The sequence below is a fragment of the Syngnathus leptorhynchus genome, chromosome 2, assembly GCF_054491065.1.
Source record: "Syngnathus leptorhynchus isolate UIUO chromosome 2, UIUO_Slep, whole genome shotgun sequence".
NCBI lineage: Eukaryota > Metazoa > Chordata > Actinopteri > Syngnathiformes > Syngnathidae > Syngnathus > Syngnathus leptorhynchus.
The window spans coordinates 6,446,774-6,458,712 of NC_141196.1; the positions used below are offsets into that span (position 1 = coordinate 6,446,774).

At 43.3% G+C, this 11,939-nt stretch overlaps 1 protein-coding gene across 2 annotated transcripts; it reads left to right on the top strand.

Annotated features, from left to right (window-relative positions):
- Positions 1-1,723: 1,723 nt before the first annotated feature.
- On the top strand, positions 1,724-11,638 carry efemp2a (EGF-like fibulin extracellular matrix protein 2a). Of its 2 annotated transcripts, none has more exons than XM_085906350.1 (11): positions 1,724-1,829; positions 6,870-7,070; positions 7,536-7,584; positions 7,652-7,840; positions 8,240-8,362; positions 8,450-8,566; positions 8,710-8,829; positions 8,906-9,025; positions 9,111-9,237; positions 9,872-10,067; positions 10,592-11,638. In XM_085906350.1, exons 2-11 carry the CDS (start codon positions 6,990-6,992, stop codon positions 10,763-10,765), a joined length of 1,296 nt encoding a protein of 431 aa, XP_085762476.1. In that variant the 5' UTR covers positions 1,724-1,829; positions 6,870-6,989; the 3' UTR covers positions 10,766-11,638. The 2 variants fall into 2 exon arrangements, with proteins under 2 accessions (XP_085762476.1, XP_085762477.1); XM_085906351.1 differs by lacking the exon at positions 1,724-1,829 and adding an exon at positions 2,858-3,036.
- Positions 11,639-11,939: the final 301 nt, after the last annotated feature.

Consider the following 11,939-nt stretch of genomic DNA (forward strand, 5'->3'; position numbering starts at 1 on the left):
ACACACTTTGAGCAAGCAGGCGTCGTCATCTCGTCGCTCGTATAACGTCTTCTAAAACCCAGAGGGCTGTGCTGACCATTTGTGACCACCTCAGGTCTTGTTTTTGTAACCATTTAAGCGGTGTTAATGCAAATGTAATGAAACTTCCTCAGGATGTGGATTTTTTTGTTTTATTTTATGTTTACATTACATTAACCATTTCTTGAACAAGAAAGCTATTTCATGTTTGCTGTAGAGTCATTTATTGGCATGCTGCACTCCAATTGGGAAAAAGATAGTTTTGATTTTTAAAAAGTAGAAATACCCTCTGCTGACAATTACATTTCAATTTAACAAGTACAAGCTCATTTAATGTGACTCTCCGAAGTTGAACAATATTGAGATACTGTAAGCCCTTGCTATAATCATTAATGACATATAAATTCCAGAAGATGGCGACACAGCAGTTAAAAATGGAAATGCTCATAAAACATCAACGCCACACTTTTAAGTATGTATATAATATCCAAGTAATGTTACATAAACGGCAATTATTCAACACAAATGAACCACCTTTACCAGATGCTCCGCAATAGTATTAGCAAGTTCACGCTAGTGAAAACTGACGTGACCTCAAAACTTGGACAAACAAATGTGCACACAAACACCATCACGTCAGTAAACTCACCATTTACCCCCAGTGATGAATGTCGGCAAAGTAGACGACAAAGTATTTTGACTTGGGGTCAAATGTTTACCAACTTGATGTAGTACAAGAAACAAAAAAAGACATTTCCAAGTGGCCAGAATTAGCCATAAACCATCTGCAGGGGTTACAAAATCCAACAAGGCCCGAGGGTTAAAAAGCCAAGTTAAACTCGTGTCGGAAAATATTTCATAACGTGCTGGAATGAAGCCTCCGGTGGCGTCCGTCTTGAGTCACACGTCGACTACTGTAATGCAGGTTAAGCAACATCTAGAGCGCTTTGCAACACGTCCAAGACACGATGCGTACGTCTTGCGGGAAAGAATCCCCGGCCCGGCCAGAAATGATTCCAAGCGGCGTTAACGGATTAGTCACGTACAAACAGTCGAGCGGCACACTTGGAGAGTGATAATGACAGTAGTTTTGTTCGAAAGCATTTCAAGGCAGAAAGTCTTCATTCTTGCTGAGTAAGCAGACACTTTTTCCACTTTCCACTCTCTAATTTTTGTCAACATTCCATTTATTTCTCTCTTGCTCTGTGACTATAAATATCCTTTTTTTTTTTTGTGGCTTTGTGGAAAAAGAAGGCCTGGCCTCCCCAAATATAGGTGTATGGGGGGTAAAATGGTAGAAGGGTGGGAGAGCTTGGTCGGGGCTTTTGCGGGGGTTTTAGTTTAAACGAAACCAGGTGTGTTGTTGGAGCGGGATGGATGGATGGCGGTTTAGGGGGGGTCGCGTGTGTGTGAATCTGTGAAGTTGTTGTTCGCTCGCCATTTGGACGGATTTTCGGGTATTTGGGCCGCAGACCAGGAATTCGCATCTCTAGACTGGGGGAGGTGAGGGGGGGCTTTACAGGGTGGCTGCGCAGGGGGCCAAAGGGGGAGGGGGGGAAGACGAGTGGGCGGTCTACTCTCTCTCTCTCTCTCTCTCTCTCTCTCTCTCTCTCCGCTTTGTGTGTGTGTGTGTGTGTGTCTCTGGCTGGCTGGCTCGCCCTCCCTTCTGCATGTGTTCAGCTGCTCCAGCTGTCTCTCACTCAGTCTCTCAGGGTGCACCGCTTGGAGCTTTAGGGACCACTTCCCCGCAGTCGGACACGCCGGGGTCAGGCCGACCGACACGACGCGCACGCCTCAAACAAGATTTGCTGGTGAGTTTGCTTGACTTTATATACTAGCCGTCATTAGTTTTGGCCACATACTCACATGGGTCTGTCATTTAATTCAGAAGACCCTTCAAAATGATTGATATAGGACATATTGCTAATACTGTAGTTGTTCTAGTTGCAGGCAAGGTAGCTTCTACTTCTGAAATGAAATCGAAATTCTTCTTCACCATCAGCTCCTCTTGGTCGATACGAAATGGTTTCAACCTGAAAACGCCTCTTTCGAAACCCCATTGTTCGACATTTTACCCCAATTGTTTGATTTAATCCAGTAAGTTGGAAAAAAATTCAAAATATTTGTTTTTATGGCTTTGAATTGGTTAAAAGTGGCCACGGTAGAGCCAAATGTTCCATCTATCCATTCATAATAATAATATTAATAATAATAAAATTACAAATTAACATACTAAATCTTCTCAAATCAAAATACACTATTACTTTCTTTCCATAGAAGCGTTGCAAAGATTTCTTCTCTCTTGTTGCACATATCTAAAGTAGACGACCCGTATAAGGGCACCAGAGTTACGGTTCCACAGGCTCCAGATTCCAGCGGCCCAGACCAAAATCCCCACTCTTGGGAAGTCTCAACATTTGCATTAACACGTCTAAAACTGTAAATACAAATGGTCAGCATTGAGCCCACAAGATTCAATCAGGCGTGTCCAAGCTTTTCCCTCTGATTCTTATACTGGAAAATCAAAAGATTCAAGTGCCACTTTGTCACTTTTATCTCTGTTGAACGTGCTAGTCAGTCAGTCCAACAAGCCAAGCAATTATATATTGTTTTAATTATTATAAAATTATTATCATCGCCAATAGCAAAACCAATCTTTTTTTTTTTTTTTCCACGTTATGGGCCGTAGAAAAGGGACAGCAGGCCATAAACAGTCCCCGGGCCAGACGTTGGACACCCGTGGCTAAACTTTATGACTTCTCTATGAAGAACTGAGCTCCTCTCTTTGCTAACATGTCACATGACTGCTCCAGTGATCTACTTTTGGAGCGGCAGTATAGTAATGCGGCCCCATAATCACTGGAGTCGGCTCCTTGGCTGAACTTGGCGCGTTTCGGTGGCTGTAATAGGAGGGTAGGCAAGACATGCAGTGGGATTGTACACCATTGTCACCATCTCCGCTTCATACAGGATTGAGGCCACTGCAGGGTCAACCGGGTCAAGTAGTCCGAGTCACAGGTATCAAAGTCAAGGGAGCCAAATCTGTCCCACTAAAGTAAATAAAGTGTGCCTGCCGACTTCATCTTTCTTGCTAAATGGGTTTGTTCTTTTTAGTTTGGCAGAAAAAAAATTGCAATTTCTCAAAGGTTTTAACAGATATAAAAAAAAAAAGTCTCTCCCAACAAATCCCCTTTAGAGCATTAGTTGCCATATTTGATACATTGAAATAGATGGTTGGGTGGATGGATAAATAATGATTAAAAACTGTTTATTGGAAGAAGAAAATAAGTCATTCTATTTTTTACTTTTATTATTTTTAATTTATTGACCTACAGTTACATGAAACAATTATTCAAACATAATATTTGCTGTATGTGTAAAACCTTTTTTTTTTCAAATATTGTTCACAATGAGAAAAAGTTCGACTCGCTTTAAGCATTTTTGGGGAGGCGGGGAATGTAATAACTGTATATGAATGTATCAAATATGACAAAGCGGAAGCTCCTTCACATTGCATTTCTGAGGTTGAGTATTTAAATCTCAGCTCTGTTCTTCCTGCATCAAATACATTTACAGTAGCTACTTTATATCAAACAATTGGTGAAATAGACGTTTTAGACTTTTTGGATGTCCCTTGAGGTGTAATTTGAGGCAAATGTCTATATGTCTGATATAAAAGTATTGATTTGGCGCCATTTGTTGGCATCTTAGTGTTAAGCAACTGTGTTGAACCGGGGGGGGGAGTGACTTCATTTCGTTTCGTTTTAATTGGTGGCGGGTATCTGTCGCCAGTAGCCGATGTTTCCGTCAGGGCCTCAGGTGAGAAAAGCATCCGGAAGGCAACAAAGCATTTTCTTGGTCCTTATTGTCAGCGCAGATGACAAATCGGGCCTTTGTCCCACTTGGCAGGGTGAGCCGGCGGAGCTTCACAGCGGGATCGCTGGGTTTGAGAAGAGAATTTCTCACGAGCCTCTACGCCATCCATCATTGTTGGATTTTGCAGGTGGAGCGCTCCCAGCAGTACCAGGGCGTTCTTCACTGTGCCCGGCCGAGCAGAACAACACCAGGTCCGCTCATGTGGACGTGCGTGTCGGCGTGTGGTCCCCCTTGTCTGTTTTTCCAAGTCCGCAGGTGGTCACTTGTGTTTGCGAGCTGACATTTTGCCTGTTACATTGGGCTGACGGGTAATTTAAAAATGGACCCGCAGAGGTCGAGCCCCAATCCCAAGTTCCCAGAAAAGCGATACTCTGGGAACCACGGGCGTGCCAGGGCATCCCAGCTGAGACGCGGCGGCCACATCCTCACCGCGGGCATTCCACACGTCCGCCGCCGACTGGAGTCACGTCACCTCACCCCAGACGAATTGGTCACTTTGTTTTTGATAGTTTTGCTTCACATTTTGGCCTGTCCAGTAAAGGAGGCCAAAGTACATGTTTGTGTAGAAAAAGACATTGTGACGTAGAAAAAGGAAAAGTTCTCAATTCACTCAAAGTTAAAAAAAAAAAAAAAAAGAATGTAATGAAGACAAAAATGTTTTTTTTTTAAATAAGGACTGGAGATGAAGCGCAGTAAGATGCAGCAATATTTTAGCGAGGATAAAGAATATATATCTTTGAGTATTGTCTTATTGTCCATCAACGTGTTGATGCTTTGTGCACTCACGTATCCCTTCCTTCCTTCAACTATCAATGCTAACCGTTTGCTTGTCAAAGGGATTTCGTATTGTATTTTAGCATTAAGCTAATTAAACGTTCCTCAGGCAAAGTTATGTACTTATTTGAAATTATTCTCTTTGTTTGGCTGCATTGCTAGATAGTATTTCATTGAAATACTCCAGTTAAATCACAGTTAGCTGAAAACTCAACTCAGGACAGTTTGTGTTTGTGTAAATGTTTATACTTGGTGACTTCCCACCATCCCGGTCCAGTCAGGTCACGTACTGCGGACATCTTGGTATGTTATGCTTCTCATGACACAAATAGCTCATGATGTCACACTCTTGTCTTGGGGGCTAGGGAGGGGGGGGGGGGCACCACGTCAAGCCTTGTGGTCTGCACTTTGTCTTGTGAGTGAGCTGCCGCTGATTATAACTCCCTGTCATGCGTTCAAACTCCAGCTGCTTGGCATGCACTCGCGTGGCCCTTTTACACGACAAGGGGCCATATATAGAAACTTACATCCACTGTAAATACGCCTTAACTATAAGCTTGCGCAATCGGGTGATTTCTCACAACCGATCGGCACAGAGACGATAACAATGGAAAATCAGGAAGCATTTTCTATACTGCTCAGGGCTGGAGTGGAACTCGTTTTTTCATTTTAGCATTTCCTCTATCAATATTCATATTGCATTTGATGTAAAATGTCATTTACAATTGAATGTGCTCACCAGATCACAATCAAATCTTTTTTACACCACTTCTGCTGTCCCACTTGGCGCACTGTTGCAAACTTTTGTAATCGGAGGAGGTGATTGTGTTATTTCAGGGGTGTCAAACTCGTAGCCATAGTTTCCATTATGCCTGTCAACGCCTTATATTATACACAGTATGGGCTACACAACAAACTGATGAATAACTAGCTTTGAAAGCAGAGACTATTAAACATGAATGGTAATAAAAATTGCTAGCATTATCTCCATGTTTTAAAGTGAAGATGATTTGATGCACAGTTTGTCTTCGCGGGCCACATAAAATAATGTGGCAGACCATATCTGGCCCCCGGGCCTTGAGTTAGACACTTATGTCTGTTTTTTCGGACTGACGTGGTGTCATGTAGTTAGAATGTTCTTGTTTCCAGTTCTTTCATAAATGATTGCTACTTTTGGTATTCAAATTTTGTGACTTGGTGACACCCTTATTAATTAAGGAAGTCGGTGCTATGTATAAAGTCACGGCTGACCTAGAATGCATTTATGCGATAAAGTGACATCATCACGCCACAAGATTGTGATTGCAAATTCATCCTTACTCTTTTTTTTCCCCATCAAACCCATCGAAAGACAATGACGAAACAATTTTCTGAAAACTTTCATTTTTGTGGCAAAATACTCTTTGTAGTATGTACTTTCTGTACAGTGGACCCCTGTAAATGTTGTGTTTTGTGACCTAACCTGCCACATGTTGTTCTTGGCTCCAAGAGACTTTTTTTCTTGCCTCTTCTAAAATGAAGCTTTTCTCCAGTGAATAGCTAGGCTCTACTGTCCTAGAACAGTGAAGCACTGTGGAGAGTTTCTATGTGACTGACGGTGAACTAGCCAAGGTATTCTTACAAACCATTACCGTCTGCCAGGCGAAAGACACAGAGAGGTTTCTATTCAGTGCCAATATTAAAAAATAAAAAAAGTATTTGCGTAATGTTGTAATGTACAGCTGCAAGACGTCACAATGTTTACGTTCTTCGACCTGCTGAAAGTCACTCTCGCCAATTAGCAATTAAGGCCACGCATTTTGGCAGCAAACACGCCAGCCGATCTAAGTTTTTTTATTTTTTTTATTTTGGGCTATCTAAATATCAATCAACATAAAAACCAAGTGTGCCCATAGATGCCATCGCAAAAATTTGCAATGTCATGACAACAAAGTTTGGTAGCTTAATGCTAACACATATAGGCAAACACCATAGACAGGCTAATGGAAATTAGCAATGATATACACAAATCAGATCACATTTACAGGCACACGTTCTCGCTGCTCTGTGAGAATGATAACTACCACCTGAGCTTCAAGCGTTATTACTCTGCCTCCTCTTCTTACTGTTAATTACATAGCGTGTTTTCTCAGAGGCCTTGAGTGGCGCCATCTTGTTGGATTGGTGACATCTTTCATGTTGTCATTTCCTCTTTCCCTCAGATGCTGAGCGACCGCGCCGGCCATCCAAAGTCAACTGCCTCACCCCTGCCTCATTGCTGTGTGCGTGTGTGTGCGCGCACGTGTGTGTTTTTATGTGTGTTCTAGTCTCACATAGTTAGTATGCGTGTGTCCATCGTGTGCCTGTGTGTGCTCCTCCACGGCGTTATTTCACAGCCACCCAAAGAAATTGACACCCAAACGGTACGGATTTGTCACTCATCTTTCTATATTGTTAGCTCAGCGAGTAACACCTGTACTATGTTTTGCGTTTGCATCATTTCCGTGGAATTTTACTCATGTACGCACACGCACACACTTTTTCACAAAGATCTCTTTCTGTTGGCGGCTTGTGAGGATATTTTGCCTCCATTTCTTTTGGCCGAGTTTTACTTTCCATCAATCTCCAGCAGGTACATTTTGCCCAAAATAATAACATTCATTCATTCATTCATTTTCTGAACCGCTTAATTATTATAATGAATAATAATTATTATCATACATCTTAAAATGTAAATATTGAGGTGACATTTGATGTTTTAAAATGTGATCTATATATAGTAAGCTTACTGTATGTATGAATTTGTATCTTAGCATCTGTTCATAGTTTAGGTCATATTTTGATCAATTTTCTGTCTTTATATTTGATCAGTTTGTGCCTCTTTCTAGGAATGCACAGATGGCTATCATTGGGACCCTCAGACAGAGCACTGCAAAGGTAAAACAGATGAGGATGATGAAGCCTGTTGAATATTTTGGGGACATTTGTGGATATATGCCGTCAGACATCAATGAGTGCGAGACCATCCCGGACGCGTGCAAAGGGGAGATGAAATGCTTCAACCACTACGGAGGCTACCTGTGCCTTCCCCGCTCGGCTTCAGTCATCCCGGTCCCTGAACCCGCCACAGCGCCCACCGAGCCTTTCAACCCCTGCCCCCTGGGCTATGAGCCTCAGGGTGACAGCTGCGTGGGTGAGTGTGGCTGTGGACAGGTGGTTTGTCTGTGTGTGTGTGTGTGTGCGGGGGGGGGGTCTGGATAGGCGTCAATGAGTGCTTGCCCCCTGTGGTTTTGGTGTCTAGATGTGAGGAGGAGGGGGGGGGGGCAATGAAAATGTGTGTAGGAATTTGTTACATTTCACACGACAGCAGCTGCTGTGTTGCAGGCCTGAAAAGCTCATCTATTGGATTTTCCTGGTAATGTGTTTCCACCATTAGTGGAATTTCCTAGTGAGGCAGAACTGTGCACTATTTGATATTTATGTGCTACTAATACCGCGAGTATAGCCCTAGTTGTCACTAAAGGTAAGCTAGAATTTCGAAATTTTATCGATTGTATAAATGACCAGCCTAGTTCCTCTTATCCAAGCGCAGACGTGGACGAGTGCGAACGCGACGAGCACGACTGCCAGCCCAGCCAGCAGTGCGTCAACACCTTGGGGGCCTTCACCTGCCACTGCCCCGACGGCTACCGTAAAGTGGGCACGGAATGCATCGGTGAGGCGGCATTTTTTTTTCTTCTTTTTAGTCTAGGAGACTGAAGAAGCTGAGAGATTAACTATGGTCCGTCCGCTCTTCCGTTAGACATCGATGAGTGCAGGTACAGGTACTGCCAGCATCGCTGCGTCAACGTTCCCGGCTCATTTAGGTGCCAGTGTGAGCCCGGCTTCCAGCTGGCGGGAAACAACCGCTCCTGTGTCGGTGAGTTGCAACCTCCCACTTGAATTTGAATCACACACACCCTTGACTGGTTGCCAGTTTTTAGAGACCAATAAAACAATAAAGTCCAAAGCCAAAAGAATAAAAATGGCCCTTGAAGCTGAAAATCTATTGTTTCCTTTCAGATGTGAATGAGTGTGACATGGGGGCTCCGTGTTCTCAGCGCTGTTACAACACGTACGGCACCTTCCTGTGCCGCTGCGAGCACGGCTACGAGCTGGCGCCCGACGGCTTCGCTTGTAACGGTGAGTAACCCGATCGACAGCGCGTGTGACGTACGGCGCGAATCCGCATTGAGTGACGGCGCGTTAACCGTGACAGATGTGGACGAGTGCAGTTACTCCAGCTACCTGTGCCAGCACCGCTGCGTCAACCAGCCCGGAAAGTTCTCCTGCGTCTGCCCTGAGGGATACCAGTTGCAAGGCACGCGACTCTGCCAGGGTGAGTCAGAATGCGTGTGCGGAGGGAGGTGCAATATGTGCAAAACCTTTTGGCTAAAGCAATACGTTGTTGCCTGCCTGGGCAGATATCAACGAATGCGAAACAGGCGAGCATCAGTGCACGGATACGCAGACGTGCGTCAACATCCACGGACGATACCAGTGCGTGGACGCTAACCGATGTCTGGACCCGTACGTGCAGGTGTCGGACAAGTAAGCGCCTGTCTGCTCTCACTCACGGGCGCGCACACATGCTCCCAATATGTTGGCCTTCATCTCGACAAGCAAGATGTACTCTCCACTCACACGCTCCCAACTGCACACTTTCCATGCGGCGGACTTTTCCCCCCCACATAACAATGCAACTTTGGCTTTGTTAGATTGCTAACAGGTGGACGACGCTTTCAACATACACACGTTCAAACCAAGAGCAAATGTGGATTTTTCATCTGGTTAATTTATGACTTCAAAATTTGTAAATGACAGTAAGAGCTTATTTTATAGATTCCCCACCCCACCCACACATTCACGTTCCAATTTTGGATGAAAAGGCAATCATTCAGGAGATAAAAACGCATCCTACCAAAATCAAAGTTGGCCTGTTTAACATTTGAAATATTGTTTTCGGTTAGGATGATTCATAACATATTGAATGAATGAATCGTTTATATTTTTTTGCATTTACGTTGGCTGTATTGTGAAATAATCAGATTCTAATCACGCATCTGAACTTCTGATTTTAGCTCAGCAGTTTGGGAACTCAAACGCTAACTAAGCTCTGCTGACCTCTGCTGGTTAATTATGTAACTTCTCTTTTTAAGTACTGTATTTTTCCCACTGTGTGCAGCCGTTGCGTGTGTCCGGTGACAAAGGCGGCTTGCCGAGATCTGCCGTTCTCCATCGTGCACCGCTACATGAGCATCACGTCGGAGCGCTCGGTGCCTTCCGACATCTTTCAGATTCAGGCCACCAGCGTCTCCCCAGGGGCCTACAACACTTTTCGCATTCGCGCCGGCGACACGCACGGAGACTTCTACATCAGGGTGAGAACGCGGCATCATAAACATGGATCGATTGGAAAGAGAGCAAAAAAAAAAAAAAAAGTTAGATATTGCTGGAAAATATTGTAGTTTACTTTGGAAGTATCGCTGGCCCATCAGTTGTTTTCTTAATTCAGCATCATGTTTTTAAAACTACATTTCTAACACAGATTGCGAACATTTAACTTCCATAAAACTTTGGTCTTGGCTTTGTTAGATTGCTAACAGGTGGCTAACACTTTACACACATTGTGAAAATTTAAAACTAAATTTTATATAAAAAGTTACAAATTATAAATCCAGTCAAAGATTTGGCAGTTTTTTTTTTAAATCAGATAATTTTCCCGTACCATCAAATCAAAAATTCTAAACTCAGTGTCGTTTTTCAAAACAACATTTTAACAATGTTTGATATTAAAATGGACATGACAAACTTTTAGCATGAGCCTGTGAACTCATGATCGACACCATTGCGCCGTTGGTGACGTGTCCACTAATGGATTTTTTTTTTTTTTTTATGCATTCAGCAAATCAACAACATCAGCGCCATGCTGGTCCTTGCCCGCGCCGTGTCGGGCCCTCGCGAGTACACGTTGGACCTAGAGATGGTGTCGGTCAACCCGTTGCTCAGCTACCAGGGCAACTACCAGAGCAGCTCTGCCCTCAGACTCTCCATCTACATCGGCCCCTACTCCTTCTGATTCTAGCTAACCAATAAGACACCCGCAGCAGCCGGAGCGGAACGACGAGGCAACGACAGAAACCGGAAGAGGAAAAGTCATCTTCGACTGTGCCAACATTTATTTTTCAGCTCACATACATGGAAATCCCTTTCAGCATTTCTTTCATGTCCTACTAGTGCACCGAGTTTGGAATAACGCACTAGCAATAAATGCTCAAACATTGTCAATGGCGCACTCATTCCATATTCTTCATATCAGAAGGTCCGTGCACTCGTTTTTTCTTTCTGCTCACTAGTAAGACCATTCAGTCTAACTAGTAGGTTAATTATATCTTACTCTTTTATACTACTAGTGACCGTTTTTGCCCACATTTTTACACATTTCAACTTTACTAATAGTAACACGACTAGACCCAACTAGTTGGGACTGTTAACCACTGAAAGGACTAGGCACGAGTTTGTTTTTTGTCCTCACTGGTAAGACAACTAGGACATGTTTCTGAACCAAGTGTGACCTTGGCGTTGAACTGGTCTACTCAATTGTCTTACTCGTGAGGATGAAGCGCATGCCAGTACATGGACCTGAAACACATCAAGAAAATGGTTGAGCTAGTCAGGATGGCTTTCCACGCATTGGTGGACTTTGAGCTTAAAATCGTCTGCTGAAAGCTGATAAATGAATGGAATGTGTGTGTGTGTGTGTGTGTCTGTGTGATCATCTCATCTCTTCCTCCCGTTTTCATATAGTGATCCACGACGTACAAATTTCAGACGTCTTTTTCTTCTTGATGCCTCCTAAATTTGCGACATTGGAACATCTTTGTTGTATTATTTTTCTGTCTGTCTTAGATTTTGAACACCAATAAAAATGCGAATCTTTAATCCCCTAGAATTTTTTTTTTTTTTTTAACTATACATCAACTATTTCCATCCAAAACCTTTCCTTTAAATACACCTTTTTGACAAAATATTTGGATTTTTTTTTGTAATGTGTATATATCATATCCACTTCCACCACTAGTACTGGGTCTCGTAAAAGTCATGAGTGACTTGGCGCGAGAAGCAATTGACACCCTCACACTAAATGTTTTGTAATTGTTAATAGTTGCCACAAGATGGCGACGGCTTCTTTTTTTTCCCCTCCCACCCAAACTACTTCCTCACTTCAACATGGTTTCTTTGCCATAAGACGT

Coding starts and splice junctions, on each gene's coding strand:
- efemp2a (XM_085906350.1), top strand. CDS start 6,990: ATGCGTGTGTCCATCGTGTGCCTGTGTGTGCTCCTCCACGGCGTTATT. Junction 7,585..7,651: donor TCAGACAGAGCACTGCAAAG/GTAAAACAGATG, acceptor ATATGCCGTCAG/ACATCAATGAGTGCGAGACC. Junction 9,026..9,110: donor AGGCACGCGACTCTGCCAGG/GTGAGTCAGAAT, acceptor CTGCCTGGGCAG/ATATCAACGAATGCGAAACA.